This window comes from Scyliorhinus torazame, chromosome 14, assembly GCF_047496885.1.
Source record: "Scyliorhinus torazame isolate Kashiwa2021f chromosome 14, sScyTor2.1, whole genome shotgun sequence".
In the NCBI taxonomy this organism is placed as follows: domain Eukaryota; kingdom Metazoa; phylum Chordata; class Chondrichthyes; order Carcharhiniformes; family Scyliorhinidae; genus Scyliorhinus; species Scyliorhinus torazame.
Genome location: NC_092720.1, coordinates 205,470,068 through 205,493,138, shown reverse-complemented (window position 1 = coordinate 205,493,138; position 23,071 = coordinate 205,470,068). Strand labels below are relative to the sequence as shown.

Below are 23,071 nucleotides of genomic sequence, written 5' to 3'. Positions count from 1 at the left end.
CTGTACTGACCACCCGTGTTCAATTTAATCAGTGTATGGGGATTTCACTCCGTTATCCGGACGGTTATGAACTCACCTTTTTGAGCTTTGAAGTGTCTTTATCCATCTAAGTTTGTACATTTCTCCTTTGACGCTGTTGGTCTCTGGAAAAGTACCGTGTTATCTTTTGATCTCATTTTATACTCTTCACCTCGCCTGCCGCCCGATGTGTTTCTGTCTCAATTACCTTGGATCAGATTTTCTTAAGTTACTCCGCTCCTTGGCAGGATTCTTCGGCGATCTGCTGTCCCTCATATGCCAGAATTTCTCTATGGTGGACATGATCATGCTGCTGCACGGCCAGTTCCAGCCACTGCAACGCATCCAACCGCAGCTCAACTGCTTCTTCCGCGAGCAGTACCTCAACAACCAGGAGCCGACAGAGGAGAATATCCGGGTAAGCAGGGCACTCTCTCTCTCTCTCTCTCTCTCTCGCTTCCCTTTCCACCTTCCCCCCTCCCCTCACTCCATCTCTGCACCATCATCACTGTTAATTCTTGCTCCCTCCCGCCCTCTGGCTCTCGCTCCCTCCCTCCCTCTGGCTCTCGCTCCATCCTGCCCTCTGGCTCTCCTTCCCTCCCTCCCTCTGGCTCTCGCTCCCACCCGCCCTCTGGCTCTCGTTCCCTCCCTCCCTCTGGCCCTCGCTCCCTCCCGCCCTCTGGCTCTCGCTCCCTCCCGCCCTCTGGCTCTCGCTCCCACTCGCCCTCTGGCTCTCGCTCCCTCCCGCCCTCTGGCTCTCGCTCCCTCCCGCCCTCTGGCTCTCTCTCCCTCCCGCCCTCTGGCTTTCGCTCCCTTCCGCCCTCTGGCTCTCCTTCCCTCCCTCCCTCTGGCTCTCGCTCCCTCCCGCCCTCTGGCTCTCCTTCCCTCCCTCTGGCTCTCCTTCCCTCCCTCTGGCTCTCGCTCCCTCCCGCCCTCTGGCTCTCGCTCCCTCCCGCCCTCTGGCTCTCGCTCCCTCCCGCCCTCTGGCTCTCTCTCCCTCCCGCCCTCTGGCTCTCTCTCCCTCCCGCCCTCTGGCTCTCTCTCCCTCCCGCCCTCTGGTTCTCGCTCGCTCCCGCCCTCTGGCTCTCGCTCCCTCCCGCCCTCTGGCTCTCGCTCCCTCCCGCCCTCTGGCTCTCGTTCCCTCCCGCCCTCTGGCTCTCGTTCCCTCCCGCCCTCTGGCTCTCGCTCCCTCCCGCCCTCTGGCTCTCGCTCCCTCCCGCCCTCTGGCTCTCTCTCCCTCCCGCCCTCTGGCTCTCGTTCCCTCCCGCCCTCTGGCTCTCGTTCCCTCCCTCCCTCTGGCTCTCGCTCCCTCCCGCCCTCTGGCTCTCGCTCCCTCCCGCCCTCTGGCTCTCGCTCCCTCCCGCCCTCTGGCTCTCGCTCCCTCCCGCCCTCTGGCTCTCGCTCCCTCCCGCCCTCTGGCTCTCGCTCCCTCCCGCCCTCTGGCTCTCGCTCCCTCCCGCCCTCTGGCTCTCGCTCCCTCCCGCCCTCTGGCTCTCGCTCCCTCCCGCCCTCTGGCTCTCGCTCCCTCCCGCCCTCTGGCTCTCGCTCCCTCCCGCCCTCTGGCTCTCGCTCCCTCCCGCCCTCTGGCTCTCGCTCCCTCCCGCCCTCTGGCTCTCGCTCCCTCCCGCCCTCTGGCTCTCGCTCCCTCCCGCCCTCTGGCTCTCGCTCCCTCCCACCCTCTGGCTCTCGCTCCCTCCCGCCCTCTGGCTCTCGCTCCCTCCCGCCCTCTGGCTCTCGCTCCCTCCCGCCCTCTGGCTCTCGCTCCCTCCCGCCCTCTGGCTCTCGCTCCCTCCCGCCCTCTGGCTCTCGCTCCTTCCCGCCCTCTGTGTCTCGCTCCTTCCCGCCCTCTGTGTCTCGCTCCTTCCCGCCCTCTGTGTCTCGCTCCCTCCCGCCCTCCGGCTCTCTCTCCCTCCCGCCCTCCGGCTCTCTCTCCCTCCCGCCCTCTGGCTTTCGCTCCCTCCCGCCCTCTGGCTTTCGCTCCCTCCCGCCCTCTGGCTCTCTCTCCCTCCCTCCCTCTGGCTCTCGCTCCCTCCCGCCCTCTGGCTCTCGCTCCTTCCCGCCCTCTGTGTCTCGCTCCTTCCCGCCCTCTGTGTCTCGCTCCTTCCCGCCCTCTGTGTCTCGCTCCCTCCCGCCCTCCGGCTCTCTCTCCCTCCCGCCCTCCGGCTCTCTCTCCCTCCCGCCCTCTGGCTTTCGCTCCCTCCCGCCCTCTGGCTTTCGCTCCCTCCCGCCCTCTGGCTCTCTCTCCCTCCCTCCCTCTGGCTCTCGCTCCCTCCCGCCCTCTGGCTCTCCTTCCCTCCCTCCCTCTGGCTCTCGCTCCCTCCCGCCCTCTGGCTCTCCTTCCCTCCCTCTGGCTCTCGCTCCCTCCCGCCCTCTGGCTCTCGCTCCCTCCCGCCCTCTGGCTCTCGCTCCCTCCCGCCCTCTGGCTCTCTCTCCCTCCCGCCCTCTGGCTCTCTCTCCCTCCCGCCCTCTGGCTCTCTCTCCCTCCCGCCCTCTGGCTCTCGCTCCCTCCCGCCCTCTGGCTCTCGTTCCCTCCCGCCCTCTGGCTCTCGCTCCCTCCCGCCATCTGGCTCTCGCTCCCTCCCGCCCTCTGGCTCTCGCTCCCTCCCGCCCTCTGGCTCTCGCTCCCTCCCGCCCTCTGGCTCTCGTTCCCTCCCGCCCTCTGGCTCTCGCTCCCTCCCGCCCTATGGCTCTCGCTCCCTCCTGCCCTCTGGCTCTCTCTCCCTCCTGCCCTCTGGCTCTCGTTCCCTCCCTCCCTCTGGCTCTCGTTCCCTCCCTCCCTCTGGCTCTCGCTCCCTCCCGCCCTCTGGCTCTCGCTCCCTCCCGCCCTCTGGCTCTCGTTCCCTCCCTCCCCCTGGCTCTCGCTCCCTCCCGCCCTCTGGCTCTCGCTCCCTCCCGCCCTCTGGCTCTCGCTCCCTCCCGCCCTCTGGCTCTCGCTCCCTCCCGCCCTCTGGCTCTCTCTCCCTCCCGCCCTCTGGCTCTCTCTCCCTCCCGCCCTCTGGCTCTCTCTCCCTCCCGCCCTCTGGCTCTCGTTCCCTCCCTCCCTCTGGCTCTCGCTCCCTCCCGCCCTCTGGCTCTCGCTCACTCCCGCCCACTGGCTCTCTCTCTCCTTCCCGCCCTCTGGCTCTCGCTCCCTCCCGCCCTCTGGCTCTCTCTCCTTCCCGCCCTCTGGCTCTCGCTCCCTCCCTCCCTCTGGCTCTCGACCTCCTCGGGATTGAGCCTGCTAACTGTTGTTGTGCTAATTTGATGCATGTGGTGTGCTTTGGATTTCTGTTGTTTTGAGTATTGCATTGACGTGGAGAGCTGCAGGATGAGGTGATTGCCTTGGGTGACATGCAGATAGACACTCTGGATCTGTGTTGGAAGTAATTTTAGACCAGGAGTTCTATGAATGCACCTTTCTTTAATTCCAGGTGTCAACAGATGTCTTGATAAATGGCTTGGAGGAATATATTCAGGAAAGTTTTGTAAGTATGCGATAAACTGTTTTGCATGGAGTGAGGGGTATTATGTCCATTGCCAAGTTTGATGCGTGGAGGGATTCAGGGGGGACATATTGCAGATCGCAACCTTGCACTCAGCAGGAAAAGATGTCCATTTAAAACTGGTGCTGGCGGACCGGTGTCCCAGGTCTTCAACCTCTCCAGTGCTCTCGAGGCTTTTGAGTTGTTGTTGAGTTATGGACATGGGGCCAGTCGGCATTCGGCCGGGCTGCATGCCCGGGCTCAGCGGACAGTGTGGAGGGTGTGCGCGGGGCGGGTGAGATGCCGCTGGCCTGGGGCCCTTGCAGATGTTTTTGGGTGAGGAATTGGATGCCTTGGGGTCCAGTGCAGAGCTCAGTTTGGCTGGAGTAGGCCGGCTTGCGCAACCATGCTGCCGGCTCATTTTATCCGTTTACTCTCTAGGCATCTGTTGGAGTGCGCGATGAAGTGGACATCACAGCCACAAATCTGGACTTCTTACGGGAGCAGTTCAACAGAATCGCTGCACACATTCTACAATGCACTGGTACCTTCCTCATTGGATTTTTTGCCTTGCTGTCGCTGTCGTTTATTTGCTTCCCTTTGCTGATCTGTTTTTCCTCTCCCACCCTCTCTTCCTCACGCTGAGTTTCTGCTGGCCTCCAGACCAGGCGAGTGCTTAAGTATCTCTGGATTATTATGAAGAGTTGGTTATTCCACATGAACAGTAAATCTCCCCCTGCTCTCACAAAGAGTGACGCATGCTGGCTTCGCTGGAGCGTCTGGATGACGATCAGGAGTGTCAATCCTGGCGCCTTCCCTCCCACCCACAAGCTGCAGAGGCCAAAAAATGCCTTGGCTGAGATCGGTGAATGCAGCACACGCAAGGGGTTGCATCTTGAATCTGTACAGAGCACTCTCACTCTCTCTCTCTCTCTCACACACACACGCACGCACACACACACACACACACACACACACACACACAGCCATGGGGCTGGTTTAGCACAGAGCTAAATCACTGGCTTTGAAGGCCAGCAGCACGGTTCAATTCCCGTACCAGCCTCCCCGAACAGGCGCCGCAATGTGGCGACTAGGGGCTTTTCACAGTAACTTCATTTGAAGCCTACTTGTGACAATAAACGATTTTCGTTTTTTTTTCATTTTCAGTGCATAGCAGTGGAGCCCCTCACGTGGCTCACTCTTTCATCCGCTGCCTCGTTCTTTTGTTGGGTTGCCCTCTTTCTCACACGTATCCTTGCCCCACTCTCTGATCGCTCTCTCTCTCTCTTCCTACAGATGCCAGTTTTGGTCACCGGCTGCTGGAGTTGTGTAATCAGGCTCTGTTTGAGTGCTTGGCATTGAACCTGTACAGTCTGCGAGGAGAGCAGAGTGCGCTAACCACGGTTATCAATGATCGAATTGTAAGTAGACTTTTCAGCCAGGGGAGGGCACTGAACCTCTGCATACTGCAGCATGGGGAGACCGTGAACCATCAAATTCCTACAGTGCAGAAGGAGGCCATTCAGCCCACTGACCCTCTGAATGAGCACCGTACCTAGGCCGACTCCCCTGTCCTATCCCCGTAACCCTACCTAACCTGCGCACCTTTGGACTTTGGGAGGAAGCCGGAGTGCTCGGAGGTAACCCAAGCAGACACGAGGAGAAATTGCAAACTCCGCATAGACAGTGACCCAAGGCCAGAATTGAACCCAGATCCCTGACGCTGTGAGATAGTAATGCTAACCACTGCCACCGTGCCGCCCTGCGGTGGCAGAGTGGTAATGTCACTGGACCAGTAATCCGGAGGCCCAGAGTTCTGGGGACAAGGGTTCACAGCCCGTCCGGGCAGCCGAAATCTGAAATATAAATCTAGTCTCGGGACAAGCCCCCATGGGGCTCTTGTCGATCATTGTGTAAAAAAACCCATCTGATTCCATAGAACGATAGATGTCCTACAGTACACAAGGGGGCCATTTGGCCCATGTCTGCAATGACCCTCTGAAAGTGCACCCCACCTGGGCCTATCCTACTCCTCCACTCTAACCCTGTAACCCCACCTAACCTGCACATCCCTGGACACCAAGGGGCAATTTAGCATGGCCAATCCACCTAACCTGTGGGAGAAAACCAGAGCACCCGGAGGAAACCCATTCAGACACAGAGAATGTGCAAACTCCACACAGACTGATGTCCAATGACTTGAGCAGGTTCTCTAATGTCCTTCCGGGAAAGAGCTTACCCGGCCTTGACTCCAGACCCATGTCAATGTGTTTGTCTCATCACTGCCCTCTGAAATGGCCTGATATATCAGTCAGTTCAGGGCAATTGGGGATGGACACAAGGTCTAAGCAGCGACGCCCACATCCCAAGAAGAAGATTTTTAAAAATTATGAAAAAGTTGATAATTTTCCTTTTGAGGTTATCGAGAAACCACTTTGTTTCAGGGTGACTATTTAAAGCTCTGGGTTGATGTAACCTGGAAGAGGATTCTTGATGAGCTAAGTAGTTTATCCAGTGAGTAAGAACTTGCCTCCATGCAGATCCTGGAGAGAGACCAGAACACACAGGCACCAGATTCAGGCAAGGATGGTGCCAGGTCGACAGTGTCTGTGCCTCAAAAGAGCCCTTTTAAAAATTGAATCTGCCGCCCCATTGTGCATGTGACAGTAATCTGATTGCAATGCATCAGCCGATGTGATATCCCATGATTTCTACCTCAGAAAGACCCTGCAAAACCTTTGTTTGTCGTTTCTCTTCTCCGCACCTACTGGTGCACAAGGCAGACATTCACCTGTTCCCACAGCACGGTTTTTTCCTGGAGCAGGTCACTAGTTTATCGGCAGAGGCTTGAGGGGCGCCACTTCGCATCACGTCAACCATGGCTGACCAGGAGTCTTTTGTTACGGCCAGACATTGGCGTGTTGGAAGGATTTTGATGGTTGACACTCAACCTTTTTGGCCATGTTATGAACCCATCTTCCTTGACCATCAAGTCCTGGGGTGGGACTCGAACCCAGAGCTTCCGTCTCAGAGGCAGGGAAGCTAGCCACTGCGCCACAAGACCTCCTTGCGCAATGTCATGCTCCCTTTATATTATACGCCTTTGGTGCCGCATCAGCCCTGTCCATGCATGGTATTCGATTGAGCAGCCATAGAATAATTCTCTGTCAGTGAATCTTTCAGTCAGTCTGGCACCTTACTTGGTATTGAGGGCCAGGATTGGCAAAGAAACTGGCCTGCAGCCACCTCTGAGATAATGGGGTGAGGGCATGGAATGGTGGGCAGCACAGTGGTTAGCACTGCAGCTTCACAGCGCCAGGGTCCCAGGTTAGATTCCCGGCTTGGGCCACTTTCCGTGCGGGGTCTGCACGTTCTCCCCGTGTGTGCGTGGGTTTCCTCCGGGTGCTCCGGTTTCCTCCCACAGTCCAAAGGTGTGCAGGGGTCAGGTGGATTGGCCATGATCAATTGCCCTCAGTGTCCAAAAAGGTTGGGTGCGGTTACGGGGATAGGGTGGAGGCATGGGCTCTTTCCGAGGGCTGCAGCAGACTTGATGGGCCGAATGGCCTCCTCCTGCACTGTAAATTCTATGCACAGCAAATTCAGGAATTATCTTTTGTCCAGGATTACTTAGCATTCAAGAATCCTTTCTGTGCCAATTAACATTAGAGTGATCTAAAAACAAAAAACGCTGGAGATAGTCAGCAGGGCAGACAGCGTCTGTGGAGAGAGAAGGAGAACTAATCTTTCAGGGCGATTGATGATGTTTCTTCAGGACTGGGAAAAGTTACAAGATTTAACCGATTTTAAACAAGTTCAGAGGCAGAGAAGGGAAAAGGGTGTTAGAGACGGAGAAGGTGAGGGGGGGGGACAAGAAAGTTTAAATGACGAGGAACATGGAAAGGAGCTGTAAGTGGCAACGGCAGAATCATTAGCAACTCTCACTCTGCAAAAAAAAAAAAAAAAAAACGGGAGCAGGGTAACGGTTGGAAATTGTTGAGCTCAATGTTGAGTCTGGAAGGCCTTCGAAACTGAATTGAAAGAGGAGCTGTTGTTCCCCGAGCTACTTTGGAGCACGTAGGAACTGTCCTGGGTGGCACAGTGGTTAACACTGCTGCCTTAGAGCGTGCCAGGAACCCAGGTTCAATTCCAGTCTTGGGTGACTGTGTGAGAAGTTTGCACGTTCTCCCCGTGTCTGCGTGGGTTTCCGCCGGGTCCTCCCGTTTCCTCCCACAATCCAAAGACGTGCAGGTTAGATGGGGTCGGCCATGCTTTAATTTGCTCGTTAGAGTCCAATGGTTAGGTGTGGTTACGGGGATAGGGTGAGGGATTGGGCCTTGCTAGGGTGCTCTTTCGGCGGGTCGGTGCAGACTCGATGGGCTGAATGGCCTCCTTCTGCACTGCAGGGATTCTGCGATTCTATTGCTTCTGCATCGGTTTGATTTTAATTTTGGAGTTCAGTTGGTGAGAGTGGAATATTGACCAGGAATTTGTAGGAGTAAGGAGTCAGAAAACCAGGGGTCACCAATACAAGATAGTCACTAACAAATCCAGCAGGGATTTCGAGAGAAGCCTCTTTACCCGGAGTGTGGTTAGAGTAAAGAATTGACTAGCGCAAGAGGTTGAGGCGAGTAACAAAGATGCCTTTAAGAGCAAAGTAGATAACCTCACAAGTGTGAAACGACTTGAAGTTATTAAGATAGGATGGGAATGGAGAGGGGTGGGAAGAGGCATTTGTGTGGGGCGCAAACACTGGCGTAGAGCTGTTGGACCTGTTTCTGTGGTGGTGGGGGGGGGGAGAGATAGAGCTTTTGGAACCTGCTTCTGGCCTGTAGGTACTTTAATTCCAAATTTAATTGACCCAAGGGGACAAGGGGTTATTAATTGGATTTGATTTGAGGTACAGTGAAAAGTAATATTCTGCATGCAATCCAGACAGATCGTTCCATACATGAAAAATCATAGAACACACGATAAATACACGCCAGCAAATCTGCCTCTTGAAGTGATCTTTGAAACGCTTACTAATTAATGGGTTCAGTGATTGCTTCATTTTGTTTAAATCTCTGGTTTTAGTAACTCTTTGTTTGCCAGGTTGGTGAGTTGAGGGTGACTGAGTGCGTAGCTCCAATGATTTGTGCACAACTGTAGCGCCTCCTGCAGTATAATCCAGAGCTGTAAAAGCCGTACAACACTTGCTCTCGCACCACGAAATGACTGAAAGCTGCCGATTATCATAAGAGCTTGCCATCCCTGCCCTGTTTCCCCCCCCCCATCTCCTATTTATCTCTCTGACCCTGCTCAATCCCAATACCACGTGTATTCTCAACCCCCTCGTGTACAACCACGCATTAGATTGATGGTGCTCCTGTTTCCAATTCACTCGTAATCCTCAGAGGCTGCTCCGCGCTGGCGGAAGGTTAGCACAATGCTCTAATATTTCATTCTCTCTTGCTTTTATTAAACCGCCTGGCCCTGTACCTCAGCGGCGTATGTCGGTGGATGTTAATCCCTCGCTGGTGAACTGGCTGACCACCATGATGGCGATGAGGCTGCAGGTGATCATGGAGCACATGCCCGTGACTGAGGAGCAGATTCTGCAATACGTCAGGAGGAGGGAGCCTCAGCGTCAGGAGCCAGAGGCACAGCAGGTAAACGGTTAACAAGTCAGGCGAGAGGCAAGACGTGACTACATCCCAGCAATAGGCTCCCTGGGGTGCATTTTATTGCGCTGTTACCCAAGGCATTGAAGAATGAACTTTCATTTGTATTGCTCCCCGGGGCTTCCCACATTGTGTTTATAGTCAATAGCTTATTTTTGAAGTGCAGGCATTGTTGCAAAGCAGAAAAGGCAGCAGCCTAGGTCCCACAAGCAACAACGCTGTGTTACAGAGGGATCTGGGTGTCCTGATGCAAGAATCACAAGAAGGTTAGTGTGCTGATGCAGTAAGTGATTCGGAAGAGAAACGGAATGTTGGTATTTATTGCTAGGCGATTGTGTATAAAGGTAGGAAAGGGTGTTACATTGGTCCATATCTTTAGTGAGACCACATCTGGAGTACTGTGTACTGATTTGGTCTCCTTACTTAAAGGATAAAATTGCACAGGAAGCAGGTCATAGAAGGTTCACTCGACTGGTTCCTAGTGTAGAGACGTTATATTAGGCGGGAAGGTTGGGTCTTACACCCATTGAGTTTAGGAGAATCAGACATGTAAGATGCTGAATGGGGACTTGACGGGGCGGATGCTGGGAGAATGTTTCCACTTGTGGCAGAGCGCACCACCAACTGAAACCCAGTTGGCATTCGAGTGACCTCGGCCCTTTCGAGTGAGAATGCCGCCTTTGTCCGCAGGGGGCGTGCAGGGGCCCCACTGAGCATTGGCCGTCCGTTTCAAAGTGGAGGGGGCCAGGATATTGAATTGCACATGGGTAGTGAAATGTTACATCTGGATCAAACATAGGTTTCCTTTCGCCAATGGCCCACCTTCCCCGTTGCATGGGAAAATCTGTGTGTAGCATAATTGGAGGCAAAACCCATGCACTAGTCTGCAACCCTGTTGACCTCCAGTAACTGGCTGCTGCCCTACTTCCAGTACTACGGATGAACTGAGGCAGTCTTTCTGATGACTTTGACTCTGCCATAAACCATTACTTTTACTAAATGCAGATCCAAAGGCAGCTAACAAATTGACCCTTTAAGCGCTGGTCTCCTTACCCTTTTTTGTTCGTATTTGTGAGTCGGGGCCCATTTTTCTGAATTCTCCGTAGCCACCTCCCTACCGTATCTCTGTAACCTCTGCCAGCCCCGTAACCCTCCTTGAGACATCTGCGCTCCTCCAATTCTGGCCACTTGCGCATCTCTGATTTCCATTGCCCCACCGTTTTTGTCTGTGCCTTCAGCAGCTTGAATCCGACTGACTGGAGTTCCGTCCCTCTCTCTCCTCCGCGAAGACTTGTAAAATTACTTTTTTGGTCACTGCCCTAACATCTCCATATGTGGCCTGGCAGCAGATTTTGGTTGCTAACTCTGCTATGAAGCTTCGCTATGTTAAAGGCGTTGTATAAATGCGCATTGCTGTTGACGCACTGCACTGACGGAGCCCTTTTCAATACAGGACGTGCCTGAGGAACGCATGGAGGAGCATCCAGCCGAATATGAGGAAGCTATGCAGGAAGTACCACAGGTAATGGGAAATCTTATTGGGGCTCCCCGTCCTTTTGCAAGCAATGGTCAGGGCTCACCACTTTCACTTTCAGCATGATTCCAAATGCCAGTCATTCTTGCCTGGCTGAGCAGTGAAAGTTACACCCACCACAGACCCAACTTGTTAGCCTGAAGTAAAGTGGTGAGCCCCTCATGCCCGCTCTATTTGGAGGTCCTGGTTGCAGGCCACTGGGACGAGGTTAGCTGGTATAACCGTTCTCAGAATGTGTGAATGCAGGCAGAGAAAGATGGGTGACCCACAGACGCAGGCACACTCTGGCTGTCTTAAACCAGAAGTAGGTTTTTGACAAAAGGCCCAGGAAGATTAGGACCTACTGATCTGTGGAATTAATGGGCTTCGAAGGTTACAATTCGCGCTTCATAACTGGTGGCTGTGGAGTGCTGAAACCTGGCCCCAGCACGATCACACTGGGGAGACTATGGAGGGTTGAAATTCTGCAGTGGTGACCCCCAGGTTTATTAGAACCTTTTTTATACGGTGAGTGATAATGACCCGGGACACATTGTATACCCGGGTGGTGGAAGCGGAAATAATGATGATTTCGAAAGGAAACTGGGCGGGCACTCAAAGAAAATGGGCTTTCAGGGGCTCCAGGAACCAGGCTGGGGGAAGTGGGGTTGCTACTGGCTGGATTGATCCTCGGCAAGTCGACATGGAGTCGATGGCCCTAAAGACTGTCTCCTATGCTGTAAATGGCTCTGACATGTGAAGCAACAGCAATAGCACCCTGATGCTAACTAACGTTATGGCCGTCTGCCTTCAGTACATCAAGTTGGGATTCAATATTATTCATCCAAAAATTCTGCTGCAGTTGCAGCCACATTCCTCACCAGGTAACCCGTGCTCAGAGAGACTTGCCCCAGAGACTGTGGTCTCCAAGAGGGCCTATAATTTTCTTTCCCCGCATCTGTTGTCATGTCTGTGCCCTCATTTTAATTATGAGTTGATGTAGTTGCCGGTTATCTCTTTAACTTGATGTGGTGATTTGGGGCATTCTCTTTTGGCTGACAGAGGAAAGACTCGACTGCTTCTCCTGCTCCTGCCACCACCGCGGAGGAGGTGATGTCGACCGAGCCGACGGTGTCGATCGGCGCCGACGCTGCGCAGAGAGAAGGGTCGGAAGCAGAGCCTTGGGTGGCTGCCATGCCACCGGTAAGTTGCGTGGAACTAAATGCAGAAACGTGCCACTCGGCTTCACTGGTTGTTATGGCCCTACCCTCACCACAACCTCATCTAAATCGACCCTTCTATCTCTTTTCTCCCTCGTATTTACCTGGTAGCCCCTGAAATGTACCTATGAAGTTCACCTTAATTACGCTTTGTGGAAGCAAATTCCACACTATCACCACACTCTGGGTGGTATAGTTTTAAACCGCCCCCCACATTTCTCTGTCTCCCCGATCAACTGCTTCATAATTTTAGAAACCTCGGTGGAGTCATCCTTCTGCTTTCTAGCGAAGAGCCCCAGCTTGTTCAGAAAAAACTCTTCCCCCGAACACTATTAACTTACAGGTTGTGCAGTTCAACAGGCATTAGTTGCCCCACCTGTTTGAGACTGGATGGGACAGTAGCACTGGCCTTTACTCCCTCTGGGACTGGGTGGGACAGTGCGTCTGACTGTTCTGTCCCCGGCCCCCCCGAACTTGGGACAGTGGGTCAGGGTCTGGGCGGGACACAGAATCTGGGACAGGGTGGTCAGTGGATCCCACTGTCCACTCTCTTCACCCCCCAAACCCCTCTGCCCGGAACTGGGTTGGACAGCAGGTCAGGGTCTGGGTGGGACAGTGAGTCACACTGACATTGTCCTTTCCCCCTCTGGGACTGAGTGGGGCAGACATTGTCCTTTCCCCCTCTGGGACTGAGTGGGGCAGACATTGTCCTTTCCCCCTCTGGGACTGAGTGGGGCAGACATTGTCCTTTCCCCCTCTGGGACTGAGTGAGGCAGACATTGTCCTTTCCCCCTCTGGGACTGAGTGGGGCAGTGGGCTGAATATTCTTGTGTGTGAAATACTCGTTTGCTTTTTGTTCAGGAGTGGGTACCCGTTATCCGACAGGACATCCAGACCCAGAGGAAAATGAAACCACAGCCGCCGCTCAGTGATGCCTACCTCAGCGGCATGCCAGCTAAACGTCGAAAGGTACCAAATTTTATCTCTGATCGTATCCATGTGCCACTAGCTTTAATCAATACTTTCAGGAGCAAGTTGAGCAGAATTCGAGATATTTCTTAAGTAATTTGATAAATGTAACAGAGCGGTTAGGGTCAAATTGATAACACTTTCAAACAGAGATAGGGAGCCCAAAGCCAGGAAATTGTGCTGGGTCTTTTACCTGTCACTGGGTAGGCCTCATCCTGGGCATTGTGTCAAACCTGAGCAATATGCTGCAGGTGAAATGGCAATGCAATGGGAGAATGCAGAGGAGCTTTATCAATCGGCTATGAGAGATTGTGGAGAAGCTGGGAATATTCTCATCAGAACAGAACGAAGGTTAAGGCGCAAGTTAATTGTGTTTTGATCCAGTCAAGAGGAAGAGATTGTTACAACTGGCAGGGGGGCCCGTAACCACAAGGCAATGGATTGAAGAGGATTTTCTCAGAAGGAAGGCGTGAAGAAATATTTGTGGGTTGCAAGTTATGATCTGAAATGCACTTCCTGAAAGACTGGCAGAAGCCATAGTAATTCTCAGGGGATTGTACATATGGTACAAAAGATAAAGTGCAGGGCACGAGCAAGGAGTAGGGCGGGCTGATTGTGTTACTGTCTGAAAGAGCTGGCACCGAAATGATGGGCAGAATGAGCTCCTGTGCTGTATGGTGCTATGGGCAGACTTACACTGGTGGATTGTGCTCTGAGGCAGTGAAGGTTTCTGCTGTTCTGGAGCACCTCGTTTCCGGGACATTGCACGTGAAGCCGTGCAGCATTGGTGCTTAAAGCAGCACAGTGTCCCTCATTGGTCTGCTCTCTTGTTAATCGTGTACGTGCAAACCCTCACTTTTGCATCAACATTTACCATTGGAATTGCCTAAGTCAATATTTAGGTTGTGAATTTGCATTTGAACGGTTTTCCTGTGATGTTACTGCAGGGCAGCAATGTAATATATTTCTGAAGTCGCTTTGCTAACTGCTGTCATCTATAGAACCATAGAGTTCCTGCAGTGCAGAAGGTCATTCGGCCCATCGAGTCTGCACCAAATTTCTGAAAGAGCACTGTACCGAGGCCCACTGCCCTGCCCTAACCCCATTACCATGTCTTTATGGGTTTCCTCCAGATACTCCAGTTTCTTCCCACAGTCCAAAGATGTGCAGGTTATGTGGATTGGCCATGCTAAATTGTCCCTTAGTGTCCAACGGTTAGGCGGGGTTGCAGGGACAAGGTGGGGAGTGGGCCCAGTTACAGTTCTCTTTTGAAGGGTCAGTGCAGACTCGATGGGCCAAATGGCCTCCTTCGGCACTGCAGAGATTCTGTGACCCCACCTAACCGGCGCACCTTTGGACTGTGGAGAAAACCAGAGCACCCGGAGGAAACCCAGGCAGACACGGAAAGTACAAACTCCACACAGTCACCCAAGGCTGCTATTGAACCCGGGTCCCTGGCGCTGTGAGACAGTGCTAACCCCCGTATGTCTATGTTTTAAAAAAAGAATCCTCCACTTGACCTTGAACAGTTCGGCAGTAGTTCTTTAAAAACAAAACACTTTGTGCCTGCTGCTTGGAATTTACAGCCGATAAATCAGGTTCACAAGAAAGTGATACAGATCAGGAATAGGCATTCGGTGTTTCTCCCTTCAGTCAGATCTCGGCTGATTTGTATCTGAACTCCATCTAATCTGCCTTGGTTTCATCATCCTTCGCACCTTTTACCAACAAAGATGACTCTATCATCAGTTCTGAAAGTTTTTCTTTTCTTCCCCCAGTCCCAGCCTCTCGGTTCCTGACAGGCGAGTTCCAGATTTTCACCCACCCTGTGTTCAATGTTTCTCGACATTGCCCCGAAAGCCCTAGCTGTAATTTTGTTGCCGCTAGTGTCCACTCCAGAGGAATTTGCTTCTCTCAGTCTACCCGATTGAATCCTTGATTTGACAGTGCTGACGATGGCTGCTAACGTTTTTTTCTCCTCGTCACGCTCTCTTGGTGCTCCACTATTGATGCAATGCTGGTACTTGGTTATGTTTTTGAGGATTTTGGTTTGGCCCTCAGCGTCAGGTTACGCCCCAGTGCAGTTTGCCGCTCATCAACATCAGATAGCCAGTGCAATCTCCAGCGGGGGGGTGCTGACAGAGCGGCCCTCAGTTCATTCATGTTAAAACATGATTCCAGTCGGGTGAATAATGCTGGACCAGAAATGGGCCCTCTAGACAATCCAGCCAGTCTCCCACCATGGGTGTTACCTTGTACCCCGCAGCCTCGGCCCCCTCATTGTGGGCAGCCACCACACTGCACTCTGGGAAGCCACCTGGCCCTCCTGAGAGAGAGGCAGAGGTTTTAAAAGAAAGCAAGCGAGGAAATCCCTCTCCAGGCCCCATTAAACGATTAAAACTACTCCAGGAGACCAGGCTGATCAGTGTTATGTACTGGCGAGCCATTGTACAAGGTGATTTCTGCCCCCACCAGAAGGATATCCTGCGCTTCCTTGAAGCAAATTAAGCAATCGTCCACCGCAGGAGCTGCCAGCCAGCCAGTCAGGAAAAGAACCACCTCCTGACACTTAACCTAGAATCACGACTTTATACAACTTGATTCCCTGCTCCTCCCTAATTGGAACAAACCATCTCTTTGGGCAGACCCTTCATTACCTTCCATCATTGTTTACAGCACAAGAAAGGCCATTCGGCCCATCAATCCTGTGCCAGTCAGAAACAACCACCTAACTATTCTAATCCCATTTTCCAGCACTTGGCCCATAGCCTTGTATTGCTTGGCATCGCGAGTGCACATCTAAATACTTGTTAAATGTTATGAGGGTCTCTGCCTCCACCGCCCTGTCAGACAGTGAGTTGTATTAAGGTTCTTCAGGAAAGGTTACTCGCGATGTGCGAGTGGCAGCAACGGCGAGCGCTCCTGGCGGTCGCTGCCTCGAATCAAAATGGGTGTCACCCTCGGCGCTGAAATATCCTTCCATCTCTTGCAGACGATGCAGGGCGAAGGCCCACAACTCTCGCTCGCAGACGCAGTGGGCAAAGCTGCGAAGGCTGCAGGCGTCAAACCGGTCACCAGCGCGGAGAGTCTGACTCGAGATCTGGAGAAAACAGAGGCGCAAGAAGCCTACAGGCAACAGGTAAGACGTGCTGCGGATGCATAGCTCAGCCGAGAGCTTCCAGTGACGAGGCTGAACCGAACACGAGAGTGGGTTACTTGAGAAAGCGTAGTTTGTAGGGAAGGTGGGGGTAAGGCGGGTTCTATGGTTTCGAACAAAAGGATGAGTTAGACTAGGAGACGGCAACCAATTTTGCTTTTTATGGTGGTCGTGCTGGTCGGGATGTGTCAATAGAGCAGTGGATTTGAAGGCTAGAAATGAGAGGTCTTTCATCTTCTGCTAATGACTTTTCTCTTGACTTCTCTCCTGCGTATAAGTGACGTCCTATCGAGGCAGTCTGCCTGGATATTGGGAGTTTAGCCTCTTACCCAAACCTGATTTTAAGTGCTTTGTCATTAACCTTCAGCTGTCCAGGCCCTAAAAGTGTTGGAATCATCCCCCCCCCCCCCCCCCCCCCCCCGCGCAGGAGAAGGGGCACAGTTAGACGGCTTGCTGCTAATTACTTAGGGGCTGGTTTAGCACACTGGGCTAAATCGCTGGCTTTTAAAGCAGACCCAGGCAGGCCAGCAGCACGGTTCGATTCCCGTACCAGCCTCTCCGAACAGGTGCCGGAATGTGGCGACTAGGGGCTTTTCACAGTAACTTCATTGAAGCCTACTTGTGACAATAAGCGATTTTCATTTGATTTTTCACTTTAATGTGATTTGCTGGCAAATGTGATTTGGACTAAACTGTGATACTATGTGGAATAACCTCATCATGCATAAAAGATCATCACCGAGCAGAGGTACCGATAGGCGGATGTTTCGACAAGAGTAAAGAAGTAGAGGTGGCAGTTTTACACATTTAATGTTATGGACAAAGAGCTGGGGGACAGGTCAAGAAGGACAAATTGAATTGATTTTTAAAATAATGGGTGCAGACTTGATGGGCTGAATGGACACCTCCTGTGCTATACTGTTCTGATTCTGGGAGTGTTGGGTGAGAGGCGGCGTGAAACCTTGGAGTCATTCTGAAAGTCATTTTTCCCTCTTTCCTTCAGATCCAATCCGACATCCAGAAGAGGATAAGGGAAGACCCGGAATATAGCGCGCAGCGGTTTCCAAACACACACACGGCCTTTGATGAGCACTCCTAGTGCCTCGGCAAACCCCCTCTCCCTTCCCTCCCTCCCACCCACCGCCTGGACTTTTGAGCTACTTGTCTGAATTCTAACCAGGGAACAAACAGAAGGTTCAGATGTTGTGCAGGCCCCGTCGAGCAGCCAGTCATTGTCCACACTGTTTAATTATTCTACTCCCGTCACTGGGCTCCGGGTGTTGCACTTTTTTTTTGTTGTTTGTTCTCACTCTTGAATAAAGTATCACGGCTCTGCAGCTGTGAAACCTGATAATCTTGGCAAGCTTTTTCTCTGTTTTTTGCAGAAGGAAGGTGAGCTTTTTTTTTATACTCTTTGTAACACTCTGGCTTGCTTTCTCTCTTGCTCACTCGCTCACGCTCGCTCTTTTTCCCTCTCTCTCTCCCTTTCTCTTGTTCTCTCTCCCTTTCTCTTGTTCTCTCTTCCTTTCTCTTGTTCTCACTCTTTCTCACTCTCTCTTCTTTTCTCTCACTTGTTCTTGCTCTTGCTTCCTCGCACTCACTCTTGTTCGCTGTCCAGCCAAATGGTGGAAAAGACAGCACAGAACGATCTCCCAAAGCAACATAGCCATCTCCCAAAGCAACAGAGCCATCTCCCAAAGCAACAGAGCCATCTCCCAAAGCAACAGAGCCATCTCCCAAAGCAACAGAACGATCTCCCGAAGCAACTGAACGATCTCCAAAGCAACAGAGCCATCTCCCAAAGCAACAGAACGATCTCCAAAGCAACAGAGCCATCTCCCAAAGCAACAGAGCCATCTCCCAAAGCAACAGCACCATCTCCCAAAGCAACAGAACGATCTCCAAAGCAACAGAGCCATCTCCGAAAGCAACAGAGCCATCTCCCAAAGCAACAGCGCCATCTCCGAAAGCAACAGAGCTATCTCCCAAAGCAACAGCGCCATCTCCCAAGGCAACAGCACCATCTCCCAAAGCAACAGAGCCACCTCCCAAAACAACAGCGCCACCTCCCAAAGCAACAGAGCCACCTCCCAAAGCAACAGAGCTACCTCCCAAAGCAACAGAGCTACCTCCCAAAGCAACAGAGCCACCTCCCAAAGCAACAGCGCCATCTCCGAAAGCAACAGAGCCACCTCCCAAAGCAACAGCACCATCTCCCAAAGCAACAGCACCATCTCCCAAAGCAACAGAGCTACCTCCCAAAGCAACAGAGCCATCTCCCAAAGCAACAGCGCCATCTCCCAAAGCAACAGAGCCACCTCCCAAAGCAACAGAGCCATCTCCCAAAGCAACAGAGCCACCTCCCAAAGCAACAGAGCTACCTCCCAAAGCAACAGAGCTATCTCCCAAAGCAACAGCGCCATCTCCCAAAGCAACAGCACCATCTCCCAAAGCAACAGCACCATCTCCCAAAGCAACAGAGCTACCTCCCAAAGCAACAGAGCCACCTCCCAAAGCAACAGCACCATCTCCCAAAGCAACAGCACCATCTCCCAAAGCAACAGAGCCACCTCCCAAAGCAACAGAGCCACCTCCCAAAGCAACAGAGCCACCTCCCAAAGCAACAGAGCCACCTCCCAAAGCAACAGCACCATCTCCCAAAGCAACAGCACCATCTCCCAAAGCAACAGAGCCATCTCCCAAAGCAACAGCGCCATCTCCCAAAGCAACAGCACCATCTCCCAAAACAACAGCGCCATCTCCGAAAGCAACAGAGCCATCTCCCAAAGCAACAGCGCCATCTCCCAAAGCAACAGCGCCATCTCCCAAAGCAACAGAGCCACTTCCCAAAACAACAGAGCCACCTCCCAAAACAACAGCGCCACCTCCCAAAGCAACAGCACCATCTCCCAAAGCAACAGCACCATCTCCCAAAGCAACAGAGCCACTTCCCAAAACAACAGAGCCATCTCCCAAAGCAACAGAACGATCTCCAAAGCAACAGCACCATCTCCCAAAGCAACAGAGCTACCTCCCAAAGCAACAGAGCCACCTCCCAAAGCAACAGAGCTACCTCCCAAAGCAACAGCACCATCTCCCAAAGCAACAGCACCATCTCCCAAAGCAACAGCACCATCTCCCAAAGCAACAGCACCATCTCCCAAAGCAACAGAGCCACTTCCCAAAACAACAGAGCTATCTCCCAAAGCAACAGAGCTATCTCCCAAAGCAACAGAGCCACTTCCCAAAACAACAGAGCCACCTCCCAAAGCAACAGAGCCACCTCCCAAAGCAACAGAGCCACCTCCCAAAGCAACAGAGCCACTTCCCAAAACAACAGAGCCATCTCCCAAAGCAACAGAACGATCTCCAAAGCAACAGCACCATCTCCCAAAGCAACAGCACCATCTCCCAAAGCAACAGCACCATCTCCCAAAGCAACAGAGCCACTTCCCAAAACAACAGAGCCACCTCCCAAAACAACAGAGCCACCTCCCAAAACAACAGCGCCACCTCCCAAAGCAACAGCACCATCTCCCAAAGCAACAGCACCATCTCCCAAAGCAACAGAGCCACTTCCCAAAACAACAGAGCCACCTCCCAAAGCAACAGAACGATCTCCAAAATAACAGAGCCACCTCCCAAAACAACAGCGCCACCTCCCAAAGCAACAGCACCATCTCCCAAAGCAACAGCACCATCTCCCAAAGCAACAGAGCCACCTCCCAAAGCAACAGAGCCACCTCCCAAAGCAACAGAGCTACCTCCCAAAGCAACAGAGCCACCTCCCAAAGCAACAGCGCCATCTCCCAAAGCAACAGAGCTACCTCCCAAAGCAACAGAGCTACCTCCCAAAGCAACAGCGCCATCTCCCAAAGCAACAGAGCTACCTCCCAAAGCAACAGAGCTATCTCCCAAAGCAACAGCACCATCTCCCAAAGCAACAGCACCACCTCCCAAAGCAACAGCACCATCTCCCAAAGCAACAGCACCATCTCCCAAAGCAACAGGGCCACCTCCCAAAGCAACAGCCATCTCCCAAAGCAACAGAGCCACCTCCCAAAGCAACAGAGCTACCTCCCAAAGCAACAGAGCCACCTCCCAAAGCAACAGAGCCACCTCCCAAAGCAACAGCGCCATCTCCCAAAGCAACAGCACCATCTCCCAAAGCAACAGCACCATCTCCCAAAGCAACAGCACCATCTCCCAAAGCAACAGAGCTACCTCCCAAAGCAACAGCACCATCTCCCAAAGCAACAGAGCCACCTCCCAAAGCAACAGAGCCATCTCCCAAAGCAACAGAGCCATCTCCCAAAGGAACAGCACCATCTCCCAAAGGAACAGAGCCATCTCCCAAAGCAACAGCACCATCTCCCAAAGGAACAGCACCATCTCCCAAAGGAACAGAGCTACCTCCCAAAGCAACAGCACCATCTCCCAAAGCAACAGCACCATCTCCCAAAGCAACAGCACCATCTCCCAAAGCAACAGCACCATCTCCCAAAGCAACAGAGCCACCTCCCAAAGCAACAGAGCCACCTCCCAAAGCAACAGAGCCACCTCCCAAAGCAACAGAGCTACCTCCCAAAGCAACAGAGCTACCTCCCAAAGCAACAGCACCATCTCCCAAAGCAACAGCACCATCTCCCAAAGCAACAGAGCCACCTCCCAAAGCAACAGAGCCACCTCCCAAAGCAACAGAGCCACCTCCCAAAGCAACAGAGCTATCTCCCAAAGCAACAGAGCCACCTCCCAAAGCAACAGCACCATCTCCCAAAGCAACAGCACCATCTCCCAAAGCAACAGAGCCACCTCCCAAAGCAACAGAGCCACCTCCCAAAGCAACAGAGCTATCTCCCAAAGCACCTGCATGACACAAATTAGTTAACGGATACAGGAAACGTTCAGGAGTCCGTGGGAGACCTCCAGTCCGTGTATTCCTATACCATCCTTCAGCCCCTTACCTCATCCCCATCCTACATGTCTTCCCATGCATGTTTGTCACAACAGTTTTGGTGCCCCCCCCCCCCCCGTCCCCCCAGTGGGATGTGGGCCTGCAGTTGTTCCATGCAATGTGATCTTGTCTGTGCTGTTCCCTCCCATATCCACTGATGCTCATTGTCCAGCTTTGTGCAGGCAAATGGCTCAACTCCTGCGCCACACGGAATCAGGAACAAAAGGGCAACTAATGAAGCATTGCAGCATCGTAGAATGGTTCTTGTACAAGAGGAGGCCTGTACGCCCCTCCTATCCGCACCGCCATCACCTTTCCTGTCATCCCCGAAACTGTAATTTGCTTTAAAATGAAAAGCAGTTGCACCACATTCACACTATTTAATTTCAGCCTATTAGTCACTGAGCACTGCTGTACAGTAGAGTTTCATCAGGGTTTTTCACCACCACCTCCTTAAGCAAGCTAAATCTGGGTAAGATAAAACCTCCAGTTGGCCATCTTTCCCCCATTTTTACAGAGGCGCAAACATTTAATTTTCTTCTTTGACGTGACAGTGGTGATTGGCTCTGCCCAGAAACTGGTAAATGAGGGGTCAGTGTTTGTGTCAAGATTATCCCAAGGTCTCAGAAGGAATATGGGATGTGACCCACTGCAGCTCTGGAAGTGTACAGCTGGTCATCGACTGGGAACGCTGATTGATTTAAAAAAATGTTAACTCATGATTCTGTTAATAAATTCATCCTTGGAGCCTCTGCGAGGCGCCGGTGTGGCCTCTGGGATTCAGCAGGGGATGTGCTACAACCTCCAATCCAAACTTGCTCTGAAACACCTTTCCGGAATAAATCCCGTTGGATAAATGCAATCTTTTTCTCTTGTGTCAGCCATCAAAAGGTTTTCTCACACACACACGTTGTAATCTGAATAGTAATGAGCTGGTACTGAGCTTAAACGATGCTGGGAAAGTAACTTCCTCACCAAGTTTGGGAGTATTTTGAGTTGCAGTTCATTTAACACGGCCGCCAGTGTGTGTGTGCCTCCCCCTGTGCCGGTCTGACCCTCAAATAGGCAAATTGATTTGAAAGAACGCATTGAGTTGATGAGCGATATAAAAGTTGTTGGATTCTTGCCCTAACTTGATTCATCCCCCACCCCTCAAGGTCTGCTTATTACCTACGATTTGTGCACAAGGTCAGAGTTGATGGGAGGGCTGGATGGGTTAAAAGAAAAAAACATGGGGAGGGGGTAAAGTGCTGACCCTTCCCGTAATAAGTCCTTCATTACAAAGCTCGAATGATGGCAATGGGAAATAAAAGCAGCTGAGAATCTACCTGTCAGCATGTGAGAGGGAAGCTGCTGCTCGTGGTTCGATTCCTGGTCCGAGACACATCCTGTGTGAGGAATTACACACTCGATACCAAACGGTTCTCCCTATTGCAGGTTGATCTGTGCAGTTCCAGCATTTTCTGATCTCCCTTTCATGTGATTGTGTGAACTACTTTGAGTTCAAAATAATTAAACTAAATCAACAAACTGAGGGACAAATTAAAAGGCCCCACTCCTTAAAGGGGCACTGTCCTGATCTGAAACATAGAAAATAGGCGCAGGAGGAAGCCATTCGGTCCTTCTATCCTGCTCCGCCATTCATTATGATCATGGCTGATCGTCCAACTCAGTAGCCGAATCCCACTTTCCCCCCCACCCCCCTAATATCCTTTGATCCCTTCACCTGAAGTGCTCCTTACAATGCTTTGCTCTCAATTACTTCCTGTGGTGACGAATTCCACACACTCGCCACTCTCGGTGAAGAAACGTCTCCTCATCTCTCCTAAATGGTCTACACGTATCCTCCGACTGTGACCTCTGGTTCTGAACATTCCCACCATTGGGAACATCGTTGCTGCATCTACCCTGTCTAGTCCTGTTAGAATTTTACAGGTTTCTTTGTGGATCCCCCCCTCTCGTTCTTCTGAACTCCAGCGACTGCAACCTAACCGACTCAATCGCTCCTCATGCGTCCGTCCTGCCACCGCAGGAATCAGTCTGGTAAATCTTGGCTGCAATCCCCTCTAGAACATCCTTCCTCAGATAAGGAGACCAAAACTGGCTTTACCATTGCAGC

At 52.5% G+C, this 23,071-nt stretch overlaps 2 protein-coding genes across 4 annotated transcripts in view; both read left to right on the top strand.

The window, feature by feature from the left end:
• The window catches only part of LOC140390377 (large proline-rich protein BAG6-like), a 101,888-nt gene extending 84,531 nt beyond the window's left edge, over nucleotides 1–17,357 (top strand). For all 3 annotated transcript variants that reach the window (XM_072475490.1, XM_072475488.1, XM_072475487.1), the window contains 10 exons: nucleotides 267–436; nucleotides 3,429–3,482; nucleotides 3,921–4,023; nucleotides 4,776–4,900; nucleotides 8,963–9,127; nucleotides 10,593–10,661; nucleotides 11,715–11,855; nucleotides 12,734–12,841; nucleotides 15,834–15,980; nucleotides 17,002–17,357. In XM_072475490.1, the coding sequence (XP_072331591.1) occupies nucleotides 267–436; nucleotides 3,429–3,482; nucleotides 3,921–4,023; nucleotides 4,776–4,900; nucleotides 8,963–9,127; nucleotides 10,593–10,661; nucleotides 11,715–11,855; nucleotides 12,734–12,841; nucleotides 15,834–15,980; nucleotides 17,002–17,097 (1,178 nt within the window). In that variant the 3' untranslated portion in view covers nucleotides 17,098–17,357. The remainder of the gene's footprint in view (nucleotides 1–266; nucleotides 437–3,428; nucleotides 3,483–3,920; nucleotides 4,024–4,775; nucleotides 4,901–8,962; nucleotides 9,128–10,592; nucleotides 10,662–11,714; nucleotides 11,856–12,733; nucleotides 12,842–15,833; nucleotides 15,981–17,001) is intronic.
• On the top strand, nucleotides 17,199–21,809 carry LOC140389141 (uncharacterized). The gene is made up of 4 exons (XM_072473298.1): nucleotides 17,199–17,203; nucleotides 17,384–17,390; nucleotides 17,665–18,463; nucleotides 18,506–21,809. The coding sequence occupies exons 1-4, from the start codon at nucleotides 17,199–17,201 to the stop codon at nucleotides 20,884–20,886; spliced, it is 3,192 nt and encodes a 1,063-aa protein (XP_072329399.1). The 3' UTR covers nucleotides 20,887–21,809.
• The last annotated feature ends 1,262 nt before the right edge of the window (nucleotides 21,810–23,071 follow it).